General features: G+C 42.5%; 1 protein-coding gene across 1 annotated transcript in view; it reads left to right on the plus strand.

The window, feature by feature from the left end:
- The window catches only part of LOC122804587 (heat shock protein HSP 90-alpha-like), an 856,879-nt gene that overhangs the window by 216,630 nt on the left and 614,585 nt on the right, over positions 1–25,664 (plus strand). Inside the window, exon 5 of the mRNA XM_044074543.1 lies at positions 13,960–14,256. Coding sequence (XP_043930478.1) covers positions 13,960–14,256 — 297 coding nt within the window. The remainder of the gene's footprint in view (positions 1–13,959; positions 14,257–25,664) is intronic.

Consider the following 25,664-nt stretch of genomic DNA (forward strand, 5'->3'; position numbering starts at 1 on the left):
TATTAAGGAGCTTGTCTCCAAGCCCAGCTTGGACCTTACCTCAAGTACCGCATCTACTATCCCAGCAAAACAATCGGATCCTGCACAGACAGCTCAGAGCTTTAAACCTGGCAGCATGGCAAATAATGTTGTCATACAAAACACACCTCTCAGCAAAGCTGTGATGGATGCCATTTTGGAAGTCAGAAGGCCTAGTACTAGAAAAGCTTATGCTGGAAAATTGGAAGAGATTCTGTGCTTGAAACCAGGCACAAGGAACAGAACAGCTGTGCCAAATATTCCTCAGATTTTACAATACTTAACTGAGATGCTGGACAAAGGCCTATCTTTCTCATCTATTAAAATACATGCCTCTGCCATTTCGGCCCATTACAATGCAGAGTCACCAATCTTTTCTCATCCCTTATTAAAACAGTACCTCAGAGGAGCCAACAATCTAAGGCCTCCAAGGAGATCACCAATGCCTGCATGGGACTTCAACTACATCTTGGAAAAACTCACCCTGCCTCCTTTTGAACCAGCTGCTACTGCAGATATAAAGCTTTTATCTTGGAAAACCGTTCTGCTCTTAGGAATAACTTCTGCAAGACTAGTTTCAGAGCTAGTCACTCATGGCTGTGGAACCTTTTATCATTTTTTATCCGGACAGGGTCTCCCTGAGGACAAACCCAACATTTATGCCTAAAGTGGTGTCCAGTGTGGCTCTTAACCAAACTGTTCATCTGCCAACTTTTTCTCCAAATCCACAGAACAAGGGGGAAAGAATTCTGCATTCTTTGGACATACACAGCTTAGATTCTACCTGGACAGAAGCAAAGTTTTCAGAAAGAGCAGTTTCTACTGGCATATGCTGCAGAATCTCAAGTAAAGGCCATCTCAAAGCAGACTGTTTCAAAGTGGATAGGCCACTGCATTAGTTTCTGCTACTTATACCATAGCAAGCCAGTGCCTAAGGGCATTAGGCCACATTCCACCAGAGCTGCAGCCACTTCAGCAGCCTTTCTCAGGGGAGTACAAACCAAGGATATATTAGAGGCAGCTACTTGGAGTTCAGTGCACACCTTTACAAAGCACTATCATCTGCCACTCTACTCTAAATCCAGGGCAGGCTTTGCCACTGCAGTTCTGCAGGGTCTCGTAGCCGCTCCTAATGCTATTTAGCTCCAGCCTCCCAACCATAGCTTTGGGAATCTACCCAAATGTAATGACTGCAACAGTGAAACACTAGTACAGTTGTGTACGCTTACCATAAATGTAGATGTTGGAGTGTATTCACTGTTGCAGTCCAGGTTACCCACCCGCCATTCCCCCTTTTCTTCTGGTGGAACCTATCTTTCCTTCTCTAATTTATACAACCTGTGTGGTGTATTTGCTTGTGGATGAAGGTAAAGTTTATATTGCTGCATGTAATTTTATATATAGATATAAATTCTGGCTACCCTTTTAGGGAGCACCTGACATCTGGGGCAAGAAAAACTAAAGAAAATGGCATTGGCTGCTTCTTTTATAACCCTGACGGCCTGACGTCGGGGAAGGAGCGACAGCTGACGCAGGACCCAGGACTTTGGAATTCAGACTGAGGGCAACCTGCCAGCAGGATTACCCAAATGTAATGACTGCAACAGTGAATACACACTCTAACATCTACGTTTATGGTAAGTGTACACAACTGTACTTTCTTGGGGGGGTTCAAACCCCTCTTAAGCATGTTGGCTCCAAATGCTCCCTCTCGGCTTCTTCTGGAAAGTCGAGACATGGCAGGAAAAAGGCTAAGGTCTGGATCAACATCTGATCTGAGCACCTCCTGTAAATCTTCAGATCCGAAGACTACTTCGGATTGGTCTTTTTCAGCTCCTAAGGCCTTGAGGCAACTGTCAGCTCTGAAAGATCTATATGATCCTTCTTCCTTGGCTCCGAGCACTTCTAAGACCTTGGATCCTATTATTTTAGCATCACCTGTTTCCAGCACCTCTGTTTTGGATCTGGTGGTTAGGAGCATGCCATCTGCCGTCAAAGTGGAACTGATATCCCCAGCTCTTCCCTCAAAGGTCCTTAAAACCTCCTACCAAGTTAAGACATGCATCCTCTGTTTATTCCAGGTCTCAACGAAGCTTCACCAAGGCTGACATGGGCAGGATGATGAGAAAGTTCCTTGGGACACCGATCCAGATGGGGGTATTGTCATATCTGTCGCATCTTTGATCCGTGAGGGCTGCTCCTCCTCCTTCCAGGCTCCTTTTCTGATCTGACCCTTGGCTTCAGAATCTCAGTTGCCTAGGTACCTAAGGGAGTCTGGATCAGAGGAAGCTTCCTTCCTCAACTCGGACTGTGTCTGACGAACTGCTCCATTTACAGCCGTAGATCCCAGTATCAGAGATGTTGCTGCAGACTCTAGGGGGTTGACTTTTTGGCTCTATCGGATCAGTCACTTCCCCTTGGGGTTTTGGCTTTCGACAGCTTGGGTCTGGTTCTGTTGGGATGCTTTGGATCTGCGGGTAGGTTATACTCTCTTCCAGTAACTTCGGTTTGGAGGGAGAGGAGGCTTCCCCAGGCCATTCTGCCTTCTGGGTTGCAGAAAGGGCTTTCTCTAGATTTGTTCTCACACCTAGGATCCTACCCCTTTTTTCATCCGATCTAAGCACCTGTCGTTCTCGTCCCGAGAGCCTCCAGACCACTACCTTTCAAGGAGTCTCCCTGTCTTCTGTTATCTCCCCAGAACATCCCACGGAGGAGATCACTCGAAAGGAAAAATATAAAAGGAGGCACAGACATCTCTGTGGATTCCCTCAGAGAACACTGATTTTAGTGAGGGAGAAGGATATCCCCAGTCACCACCTGAGGATGTCTCCTTTGGAGACTTCCTAGAACTCCAGCAGAAAGGTGGATAATCTGCCCAACCTCCTGAGGAATGTGTGTTTCTGGAGGCTTTCAGGATGGGCCCATCTGCGTCCTGGGTGACTCCCCTGGTGCATGAGCGGATTGCCCTAGTCTTCTGGGCCTGGAAGGAATCCTACATGGTTGTTGTCCTTATCCCAAAGTGCAATGGTAGGTTCCGGAGTCTGGCATTGGAGTAAAAGTGTTCCTGCCATTGTCCTTGCAGCATCCGCTAAGGAGCTAGCACAGCTCCACTGGCCATCCAGCTAACGAGGAGGGTCGATTGGACAGACATGTAAACAGTGTTTACACTTCTGCTACCTATTTCACCGAGGTGGTTGAACTAATTGGCACACTTCACCTGTCTGCAGAGAGACCTGGTTAAGGAATTTATTCAGCCGTTACTGAGACCATGTCTGGGGAGGACCTGGCTACTCTTTCTTCCCTCACAATTTCCTCTGTTGATTTTCACATGTTGTGGAAGGCACCTCACGAGCAGCCAGTATAGGCATAGCCATCGGGAGAAAAGCCTGGATGCAGCTTTGACTTTGTGGAATCCTTCAAGGCGTAATTCATTAATGCTCCTTTTAATGGCTCCTCCTTGTTTGGACCTTTTGTGAAAGACGCACTAACCTGCAGTGAGCCAGAAGGAAAAACCTTGTCTGCAGTGGGGATCAAGTTTTCTACTCTGAGTTTTTTTAAGGAGCCAATGCAGTAAGAACTTGGTTCAGGAAGTCACAAGGCTCTTTTTAGCACCCGTGTGGGGATACTTCCACCAGAGGGGGAGGTTTCAACGGCAGATGCTACCCCAGAGGCAGGGGTTCCACAGAATCGGGGCTTCAGGGAACGCTTCCAGCTCTGCCTGACTATCCATCTCTGGAGGCAGTTGGGGGTCGTCGGTACCTGGACAAATATAACAATTCGTAGGTGCTAAATATAGCTTAAGACTTGAGTTTCCTTTTGTGCAACTCCTCCAGGTCCATAGAGGAGACTCCCCAATGTTCCACAGTCAAGAGTACACACTACAAGAAGTTCAAAAACTTCTACAAAAAGTCATTCAAGAGATCCTGACCAAACAAAGGATTCAGAACTTATTCTTGCTGCTTTATTGCCAAAAAGACTGGGGACCTGAGACCTATTTTGGATCTCGGCAACTTGAATCATTTTGTCAAGTCAAAATTCTGAATGGTTACGGTTGGTCCATCCTGCAACTGTTAGACAATTGGATGTGCTCCACGGATCTTCAGGACTTGTATTATCGTATCAAGATCGACAGGCACTCCAGAAGTCCTTCACACTTTCAATTAGGGGCTAATCATTACCAGTTCAGGGTGCTGCCCTTTGGAGACTCCACAGCCCCCTAGGTGTTTACCAAATATTTGGCAGTTGTAGCTGCTCATGATTCCAGGTTTTTCCATATGTTAATGATTGGTTCCTTACTGCACCAACAAGGCATCTTCTGATGCAATCAAGAGACTATCTAGTGAGACTCTTCAACCACCTGAGCATTACGATAAACCTAGCAGAATCCAACTTGAGCACCTGTTTAAAATGGATTCATAGGAATGCGTTTATTGAAAGTCGCGCAAAAGCGGCAGCCCGAGACGTCGTGGTCTGGGCCTAAACAAGGTATGCAGAGGGAATGGAAATCCTTATGCGGTATTTGCTTCCCACAAGAAATACAATTGTTAACTTTGACATCGGTCTGAGGCAAGAAAAGTTTCCCCAACGGGGTACTTAGCTTTAAAGAAGACTTCAGTTTCCAATTTTTCATAAATTCAGGAGCTGACCGACCGGCACTTGCGAACTGCTTTTGCTTCGGGCACCGCGCGGCAAAAAAGACTGAAGAATATGGCGTCGGCTGTGTCTTTTATATACCCCTGTCGCACTGACGTCAGGAAAGAAAGCAATGACAACCGACGCCGGACCTAGACTTTGGAATTCGGCCGACCGAGGGACCGCCTGACTGCAGAGAACCCATATGTGATTACTGCAGCTGTATTAGCACTCAACATCTACATTTATGGTAGATACAAAACTGTACTTTTATCTGCCTTGGATTCTGGATCTCATACAGGATCTCATCTCACCAGTCAGAAAGGCAGCTTCCCGATCTTCATGCCCTCACGCTGACTGCATGGTTTCTTCAATTCCAGTAGTTATAAAAAAAAATCCAGGCTCTCCCCTTCCATACATGACATTGTCCTGGCCTTTCAGAGGGTTCCCACTAAAGGCCTACAGTAGCAAGTGGAAGAGGTTCTCTATTTGTGCGTCAAAGGAAAATATTGATCTTTAATCTGCATCTACAGTCTATTCTCCCTTTTCTTAGCATGCTTTTTCAAGATGGAGCTAGTTTCTCCACCATCAGACTCTAGCTGGCTGCCATATCCAATTTTCATGCTGGGAAGAGATTCCTCCCTTTTTCCAAACTACACGAGGCTTTCATGACCTGGAGTTTTTCATTTTAGACTTCCAAATAAAAGATCCTTCTCCCCCCTCGGGATCTCACGGTGGTATTGAAAGGCCTTACCCAGAAGCCTTTTGAACTGGCAGATTCTTGTGACATAAATTTTCCAAGAAAAGAATTTCATCTTGGTAGCTATTGCTTCGGCTAAGAGAATATCGAAGCATCAAGCTTTGTCAGCCAAACCTTACATTTTTCCCAAAGCTGAGTATCCTTGAGAACAAATAAGTGTTCCATGCCTAACATGACTACGAAGTCTAACATTAACTAATCAGTTCTGTTGCCAGTTTTCTTCCCCAACTTTTCGAACAGAACTGAGTACCTTTTTGCATATGTATGTTCACAGACTATTTAAGTTTCTGCTTCTACAGAACAAAGAATTATAGGAAGCCTGATCAGCTGTTCATCTCCTCAGCAAGCAGGTTATGACAGGCAGTTTTGCATTTCATTTAAGTGATGAGTCTGTTATCTATTTAATTTACTCTGAGAGACTTGTCCTGATCTCCCAAGGCTCATTCCACCGGGGCTATGGCTACTTCATCCATTTTCTGTACCAGAGCCTCAATTGCTGAAGCTTGTGCTGCAGCCACTTCATCTAAAACTCCTACCTTTGTTGCACATTACAAGTTGGATATTATTTGTAGGACCTGGGCATCCTTTGGCTCAACCATGCTCCGGCATGTCCATAATTAAGGGCCACCCAGGGATTATGTAGCTGGAGACTGACCCATTAGTGAGGAGAAATGAAAAGGGCAACATCAGATTGAAAAGTTATGTACTTTACTATAACTAGGTATCTGTGTCCATTTTCATCCCTCCTGTCCACCCCCTGGCCTGGTGTCTTTCTGAAGTGCTCAAATTCAGAACCTTGGATACTTCTTTCTCTACAGTTGTAGCAACCAGCAAACACTATCTGGGGAGTTGAGCAGTCTGATCCGATATCGGATCAGAGACCCATTAGTGAGGAGGAATGAAAATGGACAACACGGATATCTAGTTATCGTAAGTACACAACTTTTCATCAATTTGACTGCTGCCAAACCATCCTGCGCTTTCTGGTAAGGAGGAAAAGGTTATTGAATGGTACAGGAAAATAACTTTGATTTTTCAGATTGTTCTAATTGCAAAAGTATGAAGAATGTTTGATCTTCAGTTTCTTGAGAAATTTAGTTTCTCCCTTTGTACCAGTCGTATGTGTGTCGTGATTCTGGTACTGTTTTACGGAGGTTTACCTGACTATATTGTCAAAAAAGGAGAGGATGTCTTTCTTTTTGGATAGAACTACACTTTTTTGATCTCCTCTGCAGCAAAGGAACACGAAAGTCTGAAAGGGCTTGGTTAATTCAGGGATTTTTTCCCCCTCATTCAATTTTGTCATAATGGCAAGGATGTTAAAAGAATTTGAATCCCTTCTGACCAATTCTTTAAGTACTTGAGACTTTATTACCCCCACCCTGGTAGTCACTTTCCCTTTTCAGAAAGTCTGCATATTCACTTTTCTCTTTGGCAACAGTTTGACTAGTTCAGAATGTCATTCATCAAGGGTACATAAGGTAGTGAGGATATTTCTCCTTGCCAGGAGGTTATTCCTCATCAGACTTGTATTCACTTGTTCTTCATTGCATGCGGTTCCAGCGAGTAATAAAACTAGTTCCTCCTGCTTCCCACATTGGGAAGGGATTTTGTTCAAGGTTTTTTTAATGTCAAAGAGTCATTGTGCCAGTTTTGGATTTTTCTTGTACCTTGCTTGATGTTTCATATTGTCAAAATGATGCCACTTCAGTCTTGTCGCCTCCTCATTCAAGGTTCCTGGTAACTCATTTAAAAGCTGCTTATCGCATTCATTTTCATCCAGACTTTAGGTGGTTCTTAAGGTTTGTGTCTGGATCACATTATCCGTTCTCTTCTTTACCCTTTAGACTTGTCCATGCCACCAAAAGTGTTCTCTTAAGTGACCTAGCTTCAATTATAGCTTGTTGCGGGCTAGAGGGTATCCATTTTTTTCCATATTTAGATTACTCTTTGTAGAGTCTCTTTCAGAGCGTCTGGAATTTCTCATTTGGGTTGAGGGATCTTTGTATTAAAAAAAAAAAAAAAAAAAAAAAAAAAAAACTCCAGGTTCCAAGAGAACATTAGAATCCTTTTTGATCCCTTTACACAGGGTTGTATTCCTGATGTCTTAGTTGGGCGACACAATTTAAAGCTTTCTTTCCCCACAGGAAAATAATGTACCTAAATCTATTTGTAAGACTAATAAATCCAAAAGTGAGGCAAGTACTACCACGCTGTACATGAAGCAACTTCACTTTATTAAAACAATAAAAGCAGTATCATGAGTGCTTTCGGGTAAATCCCTTCATCAGATGATAAAACACTAGTAAAAACATAGCATCTAATATAGTACAACACAGTCAATAAAAATCAATAATTTACCCTCCTTTTTCCTAGAGCTTGTTTTAAAGGGACAACGTCATTTAATCCTGGGGCTTTGTCGGCTCCCAGTCTAAGAATCCATTGCATCTTTGTATTCAGTTTAATTGTACAGGTCACCCATTCTTTGCCTTCTGTTTACAACACATATAACCATAAAGGCAAATACATGATCACTGTGCAGTTCTATATGCTTGTACAGTGCATTGTGTTATTTTCTTAACCTTATATCTGATAGATGCTTAAAAATTCTATCTTTAAGTCTGCAGTTTGTACACAGACAGTTCGCAATATAGACAGCATTTTGTGTGTTCCAGTCAGCATACATATTCAAAAAGTAATTCTTGTTGGTCCTGGGGTGTATAAAACATTTCCCTTGTAGAATGTGCTTACAGGCTTTGCAATGTAGGCATGGGTAAGTTCCCTTCTTAATGCCTGAATTTTTAAAATGCATAGGTTCTTGACTCAATATCTTTCAGGTTTTTATTTCTTTTAAAAATATATCTAGGTTGTGTCCCCTACAATTCTAGTCATATTCTCATCTGTTAAAACAATTCTCCAGTTGTCTCTAATAATATTACATATACCACCTATATCACAATAAAAGGGCAGATAGTGAGAACATCTCGGCTAGTAAGTGAAAACATGTTTTTTAAGGAGGAAATTTTTTAAATTGATCGGTATGTTTCTTGAAGGGGGTACCCTCTCAAGTTATTACTAAATGTTAGAGATTATGAGAAAAAGGGATGAGGTCTACACCCCAGTTTTTAAGAAATGAAGTATTGGTGGTGCAAGATGTGGTAGATACCAAGAAGTCTGGGGATGTATTTGTGTTGAAATAAAATTCATTAGCTCCTCAACTTGTTTATAGTTTGAAAAATGGATGGAGGTTTTGTTTAAATAATACTACAAAAGACATTTTTAGGTACAGAGCCACAAATAGTTTATGGTAGGGGTAAGAATTTAAAAAACCTCCTTTAGAGTGACTCTGCTGGGAGGACATATAATACTTCATTAATGACCAAGTGTGGCATGTATAGGTATTGTCAATTTATTAATGATGGCCCTTATTTAGGTGTAAAGGATTATACAAGTTCTATTTCATGCCCTGGTAAATGCAGTTGTAACAGCACCAAACTTGTATGTGTCAACCGTGGCCTGTGATGGTTTCTACGTTGGCAAAACCATTTGCAGGCTGCGTGATAGAATCTCTGAACATCTGAGATGTATTAAGAACAATGTGCACAATGCACTTTATGTACACAGTAAAACTGTGAATTTTAAAAAGTTTTTATTTTTTGTGATAGTGTATAGTAGTGAAGGGGGGTGTCAATGCTGAAGTAGAGGCCTAGGAATTACAATGGCAGCTCAGGCTGAATGTCTTCAGTTTGCCTGTGTTAAATGGCAGCACTAACCTAATGCCAGTTTTAAAACTTAGGGCTAACAAGATTTAAAGGTTAGGGTGTGTGTTGTTATATATGTACAACATTATTGTTTTAACATTTTATAAGTACTGTGTCTTACCTTTTAACTCCTATGTCATTTTAGTGTTTTAAATATATACTTGTTGAATATGATTTAGATATTTTATTAATTTTATTACATTTTTATGGGTGCTCTTTAAGTGGGAATGATAATTGTATGATGTCACAAATTCAACACTTGATTGGTCTTTGACACTGGTGTTTGCTATTTAAAATTAGTTTTTTGATTAACCTAATGACTCTGAAGAAGCCAGATTTTTGCACCTGGCGAAAGCACTTAGTTGGTTTGTTAGTGAAGCGACTGACCTTCGTGGCTCAGTTCCTTTATTATTTTTTCTTTTTAAGTTGTGGTTGGTCCTGGTGGACTTCAACTTCAGCTGACTGCCTGAATGATAGGGTCTTTATTTCCTTCAGGCACTTATTCATTGAGGATATGCAGCAGGTACTAATGAAGGCAAGAAAGCCCGCTACTAGAAGAATCATATATTAGAAAATGGAAAACGTTTTCTAGTTCGTGCCAAAAAATGTAACTAGAACCCATTCAGGACTAGTTCTCTGGTTTTACAATATCGGTGAGCCTCTATTCTGATTTACTTCTCTGTCATGGTTCACTTACTGGCCATTTTAGCATGTTCCAATGGCTGATCCTCTTTCAAGGCTTTCTAATGTTGAAATGCTTTTGACGAAGGTGTTACTTCAGAAACCTCCAAGAAAACCAATGGCACCTTCAGAAGACATTAAAAACAAAACAAAGATCTCAACACTTCCTCCATGTAAACTGATCTGGCTGAGTTGAGGTTCTTAACATTGAAAACAGTTTAACTGAATTTCTTCTTGCAGTGGTCAGAAGAATCCGAGTTGTAAGCTTTGTGCTGTGGTTTTCCACAGATAGTGTTTCTTGAAATGATTAGTCTTTTTTGACTAAAGTGGTATCAGAGTTTACTTCAAGCCAAACTATCCATTTTTCTTGGACTTTAAAAATGAGTGAGAAGATCCACACCTTGGACATCTGACGACTCTAGTTCTATCTTGACAAATCTTTCAGATATTTGGCTGTTCTTTTCCTGGCAACAGCAAGAAAGGACAACCTGAGTCAATACAGACTATTTCAAAATGGCTGTTTAAGACTAAATACCACAACAAAATTTTTCCGGATAGGGTCAAGGCCTAGGTCCTTGGCTTAATCTATCCCTTTTTGGAAAGGGGTTCTAGAAGCTGCAGCTTGGTCATCTGTGTATATTTGCGAAGTACTATAAGCTTGATTTTATTTTTTTTTTCTCTAGGTCTACATCAGGCTTGGCAAGGACCATTCTCCAGGAGCTCCTGGACTTTCCTTCCATCTCCCAAATGTAAGATTAGGGTAATTTTAGTCCATATAGCTAAGGCTACTGCATTACTGACCAGTATGGTGAACCTAGTACAGTTCTAACTTACCGTCTGACAGATGTTAGAAGTGGCTACTGCAGCAGTGATCATTCTCCTCCATCCACCCCCTTATTTTTGGTGTGTTTGTCATGGTAGTGGTTTCTTTCTGACATTGGCAGTTCAGGACTCTGCACCTCTGGCAGGAAAACCATGAAGGGCTTTGCAACCAAAGATCTCATAATCTCAGCTCTGCTGGATCTGCCTTACAATTTGGGTGTGTGGAAGGTGCCCCAAAGCTTTGGAAGCTGGCTGGCTGTTGTATCATTGTTCAGGGTCTAACCCTTATAGCTAAGGCTACTGCAGCAGTGATCATTGTACCGTCTACTGTTTACCTACACCTGGTCGATTTTATACTTCAGTTTTTCTCGTAACGATTAGTTGAGCATAGTCTTACTCTAATCTTCGCTTTGTCTTTTATAAATTTCCATGTGTGCATTTTCTTGGATTATATACCTCTGCTTTTTATACAAATTTCCAAAATATTTCTGTAGGATATCCATTTTTCTTGTTTTAAGCTTCTCAAGTTTGGCAGCAACCATTTCTGTTTGCCATTTCCCAAGTTGTGCTCAGTGCTCAACAGTAATCTTTCTAAAACACGTTACCAAATGCTACCTTATCTTTAGCACTGTTATTCCTCTTGTTCTCTGAAATTAGATTCTGTAGCTTTAACATTTGTCAGCCTGCCTAAATTATTTATTTAAATATCTTTTTGTGCCCTATTTTTCAACCCCATTTTGATTTTTATCCCACTCATTAGCTATCTTGTCTGAAGAAATTTTTATTCTGTTTGCTCCAGAATAGTTTCCACCATCCATTCCTTGAATTCCTCTAAACAGATGGCAGTTTCTTGCATCATTATCCTGTGTTTTTTTTTTGTTTGTTTTTATTGGTGTGTGATCTGAAATTAATTCTATCCAGTCTAACCAATTTATTGCATTTTGAGGAGTATGCTCAGAGTATTCTGTCAGAGTTCTACTTATGTCTTCAATATGAACAAATTCATCACACTTCAGAAGTGTTCCCTCTTGTTACATTTTCCTGTTTAGTTCTCCGACACATTTTCATTATCAAAAACCAGGTTTTAGTCTACCTATAAATAATATTGCTTAGTTAATGCCAATTATTTCTCCCCAAAATAAGCACCTTGTGGTAGAACATATGCTAGCATAATTTGTCTTGCTTAACTCCTTGTTACCACAAATCTACCATTATATTTCATGTTCTATTACTATTGGAGTTCCCTGTAGCAATCAGTATTACTCCCCCATTCTTTTGTCTCTGGTATTCTGCTGAATATCCATCCTAAAATCCTTAGTTCACAAGCTCTTTTCCTTCCAAATGTCTCCTGCAGCATTGTTCGCACTCTGCATTTCTTTATACAATTCAATACTATTTTCCTTTTTGTCTGTACCTGTAAAGTCCTTTACGTTCTTGGACAGTATGGATAGAGTTGCCAGTATATTGTATTAAAAGTTAGTTACCAATTATCTACTTGACTGTTTTGAATCTTAATTTCTGCATTTTGTCTGGCACATGCAGTTTGTCTGGCAGGCTGATCTTTTTATACAGTTTTTCTCCATTGGAACCTATATTACATTTTCAAGACTTTCTGCTTTTAATGAAAACCCTCAAATTAATGCATTAAGAGCAGTCCCATTGCAGAACAGATGTGCAAAACTATGATCAACAAATTGTTTAACCCTTCAGATGCACCCACACTGTACCTAATCTAAAATTAATTACCCATGCTAGAGCAAATGCTACAGCTTGTGTTACCACTTAACACACACTTCTTTTCTTAGCTCAGTTCCCCTTCCAGATGTGGAAAAGCTTTCATGCTTTCAGAAAATAACTTGGCTCTAAGCAAAATGCACTGCTTTTAAATCTAAAATTTAACAGAACCATGCACAATTTGAAGTACTAAGGCTTCTGGGGAGGATGCTGCCTTTTTTATTCACTTCCCATAATGTGAGACTTGAACTGCTTGCCATTGTACCTTTAAAGTTTGCATTTCACTCGACAAACATTCAGAACTCCCAGGATTAATTGCTTGCACCTCCAGACAGCTGGACTTCATGTAAAAGTAGTCAGCAGTGAGGAAAAAAGTACTGTGATGCATGAAGTAATCTTTGTAAATTTCTTTCAGATTACAAAGTACAAAATTATCTTGGCCAACTGCTTTCAGCTGCAAATTTCACACCTGCTGCGAATCTGTGCTAATGGGAAAAAAAGAGCTGTTTATCTTTGCAAATGCAAGAAACTTGAGCATTTTTCAGACCTTTAATAATCTGGTGTTATTTTTCAAGACTGTTTGCTTGCAAAAGTCTTTGCTTAAGTCAAGGACCTTATTCTAAACATCCACCCTTGTGGGGAATTATCTTGTTTCTAAGTGATCAGTACGCTTTTACACCCCTGCAGTGCACCGCTTTAGTCTTTGGGAAAAGGAAAGCATACAGTTGTGCTTACTAGTGAGCATAGTACATTTATGAAAGTCCTGCTTGCCCATAACATCGAATTTCTTCACCACTGCAGTAGAAGTACACCTTTTTTTTCCAGCATTTTTGTTTTGAGTGCTCTTTTCATTGTGTTTTAATCCTATCGAGTACATTGATTCATCGTAATCTAATTTACTGTTAAGTGTTCTCTAGTACCATAGCTGAAGCTTGAACTGCCTTTTGCTGAATGTTTGCAGGATTCTTCAAAGCCAGTGTTTTTTTCCCCCCTCTCTCTCCCCACTTTTCTGGTTGATTTTCCCAGGTTCTCTACATTTCTTGTGGCTTTTAGCAGTGTACTTGACCACTAACTGAATTTTACCCAAACAGACAATTTCTCTGGCTTCCTTTCTATTCTCTCACTGAGAGCTGAAATTAAGCTGTTGATCAGTGTACAACCATTTTGGAATTCTCCCTCTTACTGTTTTAGCCAGTACATGGAATTTTAGTACTTCCTGTCTGGCAGTGCTCTAGCCTCCGATGCAAAGCTCTGAAGTTTTGACATCCTTATCCACACTTTACGTACTGTTTTCCTTGAGCTGTACTGTGGCTAATGCATCTCATGTGGAAGGTGCATTAAAGCTGTGGGAGCTTTTCTGGTCCAAACCATTGCAGGATGTGTCTTGTAGCTTCAGTTACAATGACTGAACTATTCTAATATCAGATTGTTATGGTAAGTTTACTTGCACTGCTCTACTTTCTTGCTGCATAATTTAACTTGAGTTGAGATATAAACTTTTTTTTAATACCTTTTGAAAAGGCTTTAAATAGTATCTGTTTTGCTTTGCAGGTTGAAAAGGAACGTGACAAGGAAGTGAGTGATGATGAAGTAGAAGAAAAGGAAGCAAAGGATGAGACTGAAAAGGAGGACAAACCCAAGATTGAAGATGTAGGCTCTGATGATGAAGAGGAGCAGAAGGGTGAAAAGAAGAAGAAAAGGAAGATCAAAGAAAAATACACTGACAAGGAGGAATTAAATAAGACTAAACCAATCTGGACCAGAAACCCTGATGACATCACCAATGAGGAGTATGGAGAATTCTACAAAAGTCTGACCAATGACTGGGAGGACCACTTGGCTGTGAAAGTAAGATTTTCTGATTTCTGTCTTCACCGCCACCAAGAATGAAGTAAAGTAGGATCCAATGTTTAATTTTGCCTGAGTAGCCATATAGGTTGTCAGATTGAAATTGGCACAGACCTTCTTTTTGGTTCCAGGACTCTTGACCTTTCCCGTACATGCAATTCCCTATGTTCCACCCAAACTCCTCAGATCTCATGTGCTGAAAACTTTGGATGTGTTTGAGCACTCCCTTTTGCAGCATGTATCCTTTTTCTAGGATTTAAGATATTACTCCTTCCTTACCAAGAATTTCTTAACTCAGTCTTTCTAGTTTTTCTACTTAAATTGTGATTTGATATTTAGCTTTTTAGATTAGTATAGAGTTGGGTAACTGTAGATGTTCACCGTGTTTCACTGCTGCAGTCATTACACTTGAGTTATCCTGTTGTCAGGCAGTCCCGCAGTCTGCCAGAGTTCCAAAGTCTTGGTCCGGCGTCGGTTGCTATCTCTTCTTCCCTGACGTCAGTGCGCAAGATGCAACTGACACCATTTTCTTCAGTCTTTCTTGCCGCGCGGTGCCCGAAGCAAAAGCAGTTCGCAAGTGCCAGTCAGCCGACTCGAACCAAAGTCTTCAATAAAGCCAAGTACCCCGTTGGGGAAACTTTTTCTTGCCTCAGACCGATGTTAGTAAAAGTTAATAATTGTATTTCTTGTGGGAAGCAAATAATTCATAAGGATTTTCATTCTTACTGTATTCCATGCCTAGGCCCAGTCCATGACGTCACTAGTCGGTTTTGTGCTAGATTTAACAAATGCACTATTAAATGTCGGTTTGGTTTTGCTCGCCATTACTTTGGCCGAAGGTTCAATTATACCATGCAGTCGAAACAACCGACCGGAATACACAAAAAATGCACAAAACGGACGATTAAGCCTTTTCTAGACCAGTCGCCAGTACTCACTTTTGCAGCCCCTGACACCTGCTACCTCAGAGCCACAGGCCACCTCCTACTCCCATGTGGAGATGTCTAGGCCTCTGGAAACTCAAGGTACTGGGCCTACAGAACCTAACCCCTCAGATGGGTCTGGAGCCGTTGAGCAGGCATCTGCTTCTGAGGGTGTTTTCAGACCTTCACAACTTACCATTAAATCTACAGCCAAGTCTAAAACTCCATTAAAGACAAAGAAGCAAGTACAGCATTCACCTGGACAGGCCTCCATGCCTAAAAAACAGATGCTTAAAATGGCTGAAGACTTAATTACTCTGATCGGGAGTTCCCATCCCCCTCCAGATAAAAGGCCTAGGCAGGATACAGACTATGATTCCTCTGACCAGGTTTCCATTTCTTCAGACCAGGGATACTCTTTACCCCCCTATGAGGACTCTGATGCTGAAGAATCAATTCCTTCAGCCTCTCCTCCTGAGGATTACTCTTTTGGGGAAACTTTACATACCATGAGGGAGCATTTCCATTGGGAGGGCCAGGATTACTCAGAATCCAAGAAAAGGCTCAGACTTTCTTTTATTGCCTCAGCACAGGCCCCTTGCTATTCCGCCAGTGTTAGATATTGTGGATGATGTGTTCTCTGAATCCAGTTTAAATCCTGATTCTTTATCCCCTGCTCCAGTTAAGCCAGACTGGTACTACAGAGTCCCTGACTCTCTCAAATTTCTTTATAAAAACCCTGTTGCTGACCCAGGAACCATTTCCCAGGATCCCAAAGGGGTCAAGGCTTCCACAGCTAGAAATCCAGTTTCCTCTGACAGGGATTCTAGAGCATTGGACAGATGGGGGAAGACAAGTTTACACTTCTGCAACTTTAGCAGTGAGGGCTTTAAATTGCCAGTTTCACATGATTAAATACCAACAATATTTAATGTCTCTGTTAAAACAGAAAATGCTTACAAGTTCAGAACATCCTGACTATAAGGAAATGCAGGATTTATTGCATGCAGCTGAACAAGTGGGAAAACATACTCTGCAATGTGGTTTTGATTCATAGGAGGCTTCCTGTAGAGCAGCAGTTACAGGATCTGTGATGCAAAGGCATGCTTGGTTAAAAGAACAAGTTTTACCTGATCATGTTAAGGCTAAATTATTAGATGCTCCTTTACAACAGGATATTTTATTTGGTATTAAGGCAGAAGAGGTATTAAAGAAAATGAAGGATAAGGCAAAATCTATGCAAACAGTGAAGGATTTCTTACAGGTACAGCCACCTCGATTTAGCAGAAATTGGCCCTCCAAAAATTGGTCCTTTCCAGTGTCTGACATACCACAAAGAGGCAGATACAGACACCCAAGAGGCAGATCTCTGCCACAAGGCTCTTACAGACCACGACAGTGGGGTGCTTCAGCCCCAAAAGGAGAAGACAAGTCACAACCTTATAGGAAACGGTACCAATGAATTCCCCCTTCAAATGCCAAGCACTTACCTTTTGGAAGCTCCCTTAGGTGTAAAACTAGCACTTTTTCACAAAATTGGCATACAGTCACCCAAGACAAATGGGTTCTGAATATTGTGTCTCAAGGTTACAGGTTCCACTTTCACACTGTACCAAGGCTAAAAGGAATGCCAGACCTGCCACTAAATCAATGGGCAGAGGCACAAAAACAAATTGCAGCCCTCATGGACATGAGAGCTATTCAAAAAGTGCCACAACAGGAACAAGGGCAAGGATTTTACTCGAGACTTTTCCTGGTACCCAGAAAGGACAAAGCCTGGAGACCCATACTGGACCTTTCTACTCTAATTACTTACCTGGATGTTCCGAAATTCAAAATGTTGACTCTTCAGCAGCTTCTTCCCATGCTGAGCAAGAAGGCTTGGCTTGTTACTTTGGACCTCAGAGGCATACCTGCATGGCCCTATCAGACAAAATTGCAGAAGATACCTCAGATTCATAGCTGGTTCAATGCATTACCAATTCTCTGCACTGCCCTTTGGCTTATCTACTGCGCCCAGGGTCTTCACAAAATGCCTGGCACCAGTAATTGCATTTTGCAGACAAAAAGGAATCCAAATATACCCATACTTGGACGACTGCCTTATTCAAGCAGATAGCAGGGACTTTCTTCTATAGCATCTGGCTTTTGTAAAAAGATTGCTAATTTGCCTAGGGTACACAGTAAGCGAAAAGAAGTCAAAACTAGTGCCCTCACAAGAGAATATTCCTGGGTGCCAGCTTAAATACAATGGCCTAGATGGCATATCTCACGCCAGACCAGCAAAGGCAACTGACTGCAACAAAAACCCAACTCCCTGCAAGAAAAATTCTGCAGGCCTTTGGGTTCATGGCATCCTGCATATTACTGATACCATATGCCAGACTGCATATGAGGAAATTACAATGATGCCTAAAAAGTGTTTGGACCAAACACTGTCACAGTTTGGAAGCAGTAATTCCACTTACCTGCCTACAACAGGAATTTCGATGGTGGGCACAGGCATGTCACCTCAACAAGGGACAGCCTTTCACTCTACCCACAGCCAGGCAGACACTAACAGATGCTTCAGATTATGCCTGGGGAGCACACATGGCAGGAAAATGTATTCAGGGCAAGTGGCATGCAGACCAAATGCATCTTCAAATCAATCAAAAAGATGCTAGCTGTACAAAATGCCCTAACAGCTTTCAAGGACCTTCTGCATCCAGGACAACTATTACTAAAGACAGACAACACCACAGTTATGTGGTACATAAGCAAGGGGGCACTCATTCTTATCCCCTCTGCAGGCAAGCCATGACCTTGTGGAACACGGCTCTAACCTATCAAGTTCATCTGCAAGCACAATTCTTGCCAGGAAAGAAAAATACTCTGGCAGACGACTTAAGCAGAAACATCATGGATCCTCACGAGTGGAAACTAAATCCACAAGTATTCAGCATAACACAGAAATGGGGGGAGCCCAGACATAGATCTTTTTCCTCCCCAATGAATTGTCAACTACAGAATTTCTGCACAAGGATTTACCACACACAAGCATGGAAAGTGGATGCTCTCTTTTTCAGCTGGAAAAGCCTAAAAGTTTATGCCTTCCCACCACTGCCTCTCCTTTCAAAGGTACTCCTAAAAGCCAGACAAGAAAGCCAAAAATTATCCTGATTGCCTCAGACTGGCCACGCCAGCACTGGTACCCACACCAGCACTGGTACCCAATCTTAAAGAACTTAGCTCAAGGCCCACCATGGATTTTACCTCCAATTCCGCATCTTCTGACTCAAAAAAAAAAATATTCCTCAGATATTACAATACTTAACTGAGATGCTGGACAAAGGCCTATCCTTTTCATCCATTAAGATCCACGCCTCTGCCATCTCGGCTCATTACAACACAGATCCTCCTATTTTCTCTCATCCATTGCTAAAACAGTACCTCAGAGGGGCTAAAAACATAAGACCGCCCCGGAGAGCACCAACACCAACTTGGGACCTCAATTTTGTCTTTGAAAAACTAACTTTACCTCCTTTTGAGCCAGCCCATTCAGCAGAATTAAAATATGTATCATGGAAAACTGCTCTGCTTCTGGCAATAACCTCAGCACGAAGAGTCTCAGAGTTACAGGCATTAATGGCAGTGGAGCCTTTCATCATTTTTCACCAAGACAGAGTTTCTTTAAGAACAAATCCTTCATTTATGCCAAAGGTGGTCTCCAGTGTGGCTCTTAACCAAACTATTCATTTGCCAACTTTTTATCCAAATCCCCAGATTAAAGGGGAGAGACTTATGCATTCATTGGACATTACACAGACTGATACGTTTCTACTTGGCCAAAACAAAAGCTTTCAGGAAAACTGAGCAATTGTTTGTAGCATATGCTGCAGGAACACGGGAAGGCCATTTCAAAGCAGACTATTTCAAAGCGGATAGGACACTGTATCCGTTTCGGCTACACACAGCATAGGAAAACTGTACCTAGCACCATTAAGCCACATTCCACCAGGGCAACAGCCACTTCAACCGCCTACCTTAGAGGAGTACCTATCAAAGATATCCTGGAAGCTGCAACTTGGGAGTTCAGTGCACACCTTTACCAAACATTATCACTTGCCTCTTTATTCTAAATCCAGAGCTGGCTTTGCCACTGCAGTGCTGCAGGGCCTTGTAGCCACCCCAAATCCTCTATAGAACCAGCCACCCTACCTCAGCTTTGGGATTCAACCCAAGTGTAATGACTGCAGCAGTGTAACACAATTAACATAGTACAGTTTTTTACCTACCATAAATGTAGATGTTCTAGTGTATTCACTGCTGCAGTCCAAGTTACTCTCCCTCCATCCCCTCTTTCTTAGCTGGTACTTGTCTATACCTTTCTACCCTATACTGCCTATGTGGTGTATTTGCTGATAACTGAAGGTTTCGGTTTTACTTTTTATGTATGTTTTATTAGCAATATGTATTGCCTACCTATTTGGGGGCACCTGACATCTGGGGCAAGAAAACTGAAGAAAATGGCATCGGCTGCATCTTGTATATCCCTGGCGCACTGACGTCAGGGAAGAAGCGGCAGCAACCGACACCGGAACAAGACTTTGGAACTCTGGCCAACTGCGGGACCGCCTGACGGTAGGATAACTCGAGTGTAATGACTGAAGCAGTGAATACACTCAACATCTCCATTTTATGGTAGGTACAAAACTCTACTTTCTATTTAGCATTCATGGCATAGTTTGAGAAGTAACTTTTTTTCAGATATGTAAGCCATTACTGTCAAGTCTATAACTGTGTTTAAATTTTTATGGAATCCTAATATATATACTTAAGTGGTACAGTAGTATCTACTTGGTTCTTTGTGTTTTTTTTTTTTTTTTTGGGAGCAGTGACTTGCTGTCCGACTCCCAGGGGTTTATGAAGTGTATTCAGTGTGGCACAAGTTGCCTCGAAATCCTCCATTTGTTCCATGTATTGTTTGGGCCCTGTCCACTTGGATATGGATTTCCAATCCTGTATACTTTTAGTACCAGGGCTCTTCAAACTGAGATCAAAACTGATTGCCGAGGGAGTAAACCCAGGAGCTTCAGTATCTGCAGGTTCTTTATATCTCCTCCTAAAAGTGAATTAATCCAAGCCTAAGGAAAAACCCAAAGGTAGGGAAGGGCTGAGAGGATAGAGCCTGATTTGGATTAATCCAGGAAATATTCCCTAGATCTGAAATCTGCTCTGAGGTCTGAACCAGCAGCTCCTCTGCTCTGTTACTGTAGCACTGCTACTATACTGCTCGGCCCCGGTTCTCACCAGAACTGGAACATGAGGCTCCATTCTCCAGGAAAGGAGATGATCTAGACCACCCCTGGCATCATTCTCCCCAATTATCCTGAAGTCTTGTCATCCTGTTGACACCCTGCTCTTTTTCTCAAGACTCTGATCCAGCTTGGGGTTTTCTGAAGTGTTGTTAGTGCTGGGGGACAGATTGACAGAGGCTTTTGGAGCCATCCCTACTTCTCTGGGCCTTTGCCCTTGAGGGTTCCGATCACAGGTCTGCTTTGGGGTGAGGATCATTGATGCCGAGGGATCCTTGTCTCTTTGAACAGAGGTAGGTCTGCAGAGCTGATTGTGTCTTTGAGGCTTTCCACAGGGTCTTAGCTGTGCTTTAAGGAGAAGGCCCCTTCAGCCAGTTCAGATCCATCAAAACCCCCACAGTATTTTTCCTCCTGTCGTCCTGCCATATAGGGACAGTCGGAACCACAAGCTCCTCTGTCTGATTCTGTGTGTTCTGATCTCCCAGCAGAAGTGGTCCATAAGAAGCAGACTTGCAAGGGGAAGCACATACCTATCTCCTGAGTCCTTCACTGCAGACACCAGTTTGGATGAACACAAAGGGTCTCCCAGCTCCCCCTCTGAAGACCTTGCCTTTTGCAAAATCCTTGAATTGATGAAACCGAGATGGTCCACCCAAGACCTCTCAACTGACAAGTCAGTGGTGGTGGTGGAAGCTTTTGGTTCTGGCTCGTCATCCTGGGTGGTATCACCAGTTGATCCACTGATAGATTTTTCTGGCTTAATGGGTATGGACGGACCCTAATATAATAGAGCCCATCCCTTAGAAAGCAAACAGTTTGGCAGCTCTGAAACACCGAGAACATTGGAGCAAGGGTCTTCCGGTAGATAGCAACAGCCATAAAAAGAATCCTCTGAGGAAAGTTAATCTGTTCGTATCCATAACAACGGAGTCTAGAGTGATGGACAGGTTTGGGAAATGAACTTGTGCATCTGATACCTTTGATATCGGATCACCTGAATTATTTGACTCGTGTTACTAAATTTCGGGGGGATTTGATTAAGGAACTTTACAAATTCCTCTTGGGTATATTGCTTGCAGGTGTTTTTAAGATGGACAACCAACTGTCTACTCTACAGTCAACCTCTAAAGTAGCCGTACAACTGCTTTCCAGTGCACTGATGGCATGTTTGGGGTAGCAAGCACCGCTGTATGTTGTCGCACCTGGATGCCAGTTTATAGGATTTTTCAGAAAGATTTAATATGTCCCCTGTAAATGCTTCCTATAATGGGTCAACACTTTTGAGACCCAAAGTTAGACATTTAACAGGAGCCAACCAAATGGCAAGACTCTGCAATGGGTATCAGATTTTCAACTCCCACAAAAATCCTTCTCTAGGCATCAAAGAATGGGGGAAAAGATGTGGTTCTTTCTGTGGTGAAAGACTTCCCTGTGGCAGAGATGGGAGTACAGAGTAGAGGCAGAGGTGAACTGCACCACCAGGGCTTCCATGGTCCTTTTCAGAGAAGTGTCCTTGAGTGGCTCACTCTGCAGGCAGTTGGGGGGGGGGGGGTGTTTGTCTTTACATACACAAGATTGGAAGAATGCAACAGATTCATGGGTGCTAAAGAGAATGTCTAGAGGTTATTAAATTCTTTCCCATTCTGCCTCAAAAAGTGGAGAGTGCATAATGTTGCCACGATTTGGTGGTAACCAGCAACAGTACAAGTTTCAAAACGGCTGGAAAATCATCCCAGCTGGTCTCCCAAGACCAGATAGAATCCAAAGTCTACTTGAAGTTCTTTAGTGCCAAAGAGAACTGGGGATCTCGGACCCATTCTAGATCTGTCATCTAAATCAATTTGTAAAACAGATGGATAAAATTTCATATGATCACGATTTCGGTCCATACTGTCTCTGCTGAGGAAGGACTTTTGGATGTGTTCAGTAGATGTCCAGGACACTTACAATAAAGTGAAACTAGAGGGGCATTCCAGGAGATTCCTTTGTACCCATCTGGTGACTAATCACTACCAGTTAAGAGCCCTGCCTTTCAGTCTCATCACAGCCCCCAGGGTGTTCACAAAGATAATGGCAGTGGTGGCAGCACACTTTCAACTGCTAGGGATCCAGGTTTTCCTTTGTCTGTGATTGTGTCCTTCCTGCTGCATCAGAGGATCTGCTGCTACACCACCTGTTGCTAAACTTAGGAATACCAGTAAATTTTGCCAAATATCTGACGCACCCCAGTATAGGGTGCCTCAATAGTAACCTATGGATCACTGGCCTTCCCCAGTCCAAAGTTTTATCCTTGCGTGTAGTGGCCATGTGGGTGTTTCATCCCTTACCTTTAGCGAGCTTGATCTTGTGCCTCTCAAGTCTGATGGCAGCCATGATTTGGATGGTCCCACCAGCTAAGTTACACACGAGAGTGCTGCAATGGACCCTAGCAGTACAGTGGTCCTGGAACATTCACCCATTACATGCAAAGATTTGACTCTGATCTGCAGACATTACATTGCCTGGTGGCTTCTTTCCTCTTCAGTAACAGAGGGTCCCATGTTCCATATGGACTTTTGACAGATGGCCACTGACCACTCCCTTCTAGGGTGGAGTGGTGCTTTTGAAGGGAGGATGGTCCAAGGTGCATCATCCCTGTAATCCAAATCTACACATCAGTATCTTGGAAATGAGGGTGGTCGTTCTAGTGTTGCAAGAATCCCAGGATCTCCTTCCCAAGGGCATGATTTTGATATAGACAATATGACTGTGATATAGTACACCAACAAACTTGGGTGGGTGGGGGGGGGGCAGTTCTACCCACTGTGCTGAGACATCAAGTTTGGCAATGGCAGTGTCTTCACACCGCTTTCTAATTGCAAGGTGCATCCTGGGATCATCCAGTGTTTTAGCCGACAGATTGAGCAGGGTCCTTCTTGAAACCTTATTGGTGGCCCCTCAGGCCAACCGTGGCAACTTTGATTTTCTGTTGCTGGGGCCAACCTACCTTGGTGCAACCTCTGTTTCCTATGTCAACCACAGATGCAGCAGTTGCTTTCCCCAGTCCTTCCACAGGGTCAATCAGAAGGAAGCTCTGTTACTCAGTTGCCCCTCCCCACCAGGCCTTCTGTGTGCTTTTCCATATCTCTAATGAAAAAAAAAATTCATATTGAAAGCCAGACTGTGATCCTCATTGCCTCTTTTGGCCCAAATAGACATGGTTTCCCTTTCCTGTAGCCTCTAGATGTTGTTTCAATGTCTAGATTTCTTAACTCGCCCATCCAGATTGCCTCCTCCAGACCAGCAGTCCATGAAATTAGAACTGCATCACTTCACCTCTGACCATAGCCAGAGACCCCAGGCTTCCAACAATGGTAGTCTGGATTGTATTGGCTTCTTAGAAGCCAGCCACAAGAAAGGTAAATGGAAAAGGTTCTGTATTTGGGCAGTCTGCAGAAGATTGTACGAGTCTTCAGCACCTGTTTTTTTTCCTTATTAAAATTTTTATTTAGCTTTTTGACAAGGCTTCTAGTTTATTTCATCATCACAGATGTTCTTTGTGTTTCACTGTTGCAGTCATTACATTTGCGTACTCTGCTGGCAAGTTACCCTCAGTCAGCCTGACAAGTCTTGGGTCCTGTGTCTGTTTTGTCCCTTCTTCCATGACGTCAGGTCGTCTGGTATAAGACATGCAGCCGACGCCATTACACCAGTCTTTCTTGCCATGCGGTTCCCAAAGCAGTTTGCAAGCACCGGTCGGCCGACTCCTGAAATTTTCGTTCTCGAGTTTCAGAACCAAAGTCTTCAACTTAAAACTAAGTACCCCGTTGGGGCAAATTTTTCTTACTCCTTACCAATGTCAGTAAAAGTTAATAATTGCATTACTTGTGGAAAGCAAATACCTCATAAAGATTTTCATTTGTACTGTATTCCTTGCCTAGGCCCTGACCACGACATACCTTGCTGTCAGTTTTGTGCTCTATTTAATCAGTGCACTGTCCGTCGTCAGTACATTTTTGCCTCTAAATATTTCGGTTCTCTGTTTAATTATCCAGAAATGAGTTAGCCATCAGACTACTGTAATTCCGAAAAAAGGCAAAGAAAAAGGCCGTCTAGGTCCAAAACTACCGGCTATGCTTCTAAGCCAGTTCACCTGTACTCAGTGAGGCACTTTTGCAGCCCCTGATACCTGCTACTTCTGACTCTCAGGCCTCTACTGAGACCCATTTGAAGTCCGGTATGCCGCCAGATGCTTCTCCTGTGGAACCCGTGGATTTAGCTACCTTGGATGGGTCCGGAGCCGCTGTGCAGGCACCGGCTTCTGAGGGTATATTCAGGCCTAGAGACTTGCATATTAAACAGACTCCACCTTCTATTCCAAGGCCTAAATCTCAATCTGTGTCTAAAAAACAGATGCCCAGACCACATGTTCAGGCCCCTGTGCTTAAAAAACAAATTATCAAAATGGCTGAAGATCTTGTTACTCTAATCGGGGGTAGTCAACCCCCCCCCCCCCCTTCTAAGAGGCCCAGGACTGAGCTTGACTAGGATTCTTCTGATCAGGACACTTTCTTCTAATTCTTCCAATGACCTAGATTTATCCATACTTACGAGGATTCTGATGCAGAGGATTCCATTCCCTCTGTCCCCCCCCCGGGTCTTTTCTTTTGGGGAAACTTTACATACCTTAAGGGAGCATTTCCTTTGGGAAAGTCAGGAATTTTCTGAATCTAAAAAGAGGCTTAGGGATTTCCTTCTACCTTTGGCTATACCTCCTGTATTAGACATTGTTGATGTGTTTTAGGAATCCAGTATGGCCCCTGATTCCCTGCCTCCAGCTCCCAGTAAACCTGACAGATACTACAGGGTTCCCGAGTCCCACAAGTTCCTTTTCAAAAATCCTGTTGCGGATCCAGAAGCCATTTCTCAGGGGCCCAAGGGCATGAAGGCTTCTACTGCTAAAAATCCTACCCCTTCTGATAGGGATTCCATGGTGCTGGAAAGATGGGGTAAAAAGGTTTATACTTCTGCAACCGTGGCAATCAGGGCTTTAAACTGCAAATTTCATATGCTAAAATATCAACAGCATATTATGGGACTGCTCAAACAGAGAATGTTGATTTCTGACTGTGTGGAAAAAAGATTTACAGGATTTACTGCATTCTGCTGAACAAGTTGGAAAACCATACTTTGCAATGTAGATGTTCGT

The sequence above is a fragment of the Protopterus annectens genome, chromosome 6.part0, assembly GCF_019279795.1.
Source record: "Protopterus annectens isolate FY-2018-M chromosome 6.part0, PAN1.0, whole genome shotgun sequence".
Classification (NCBI taxonomy): Eukaryota; Metazoa; Chordata; order Ceratodontiformes; family Protopteridae; genus Protopterus; species Protopterus annectens.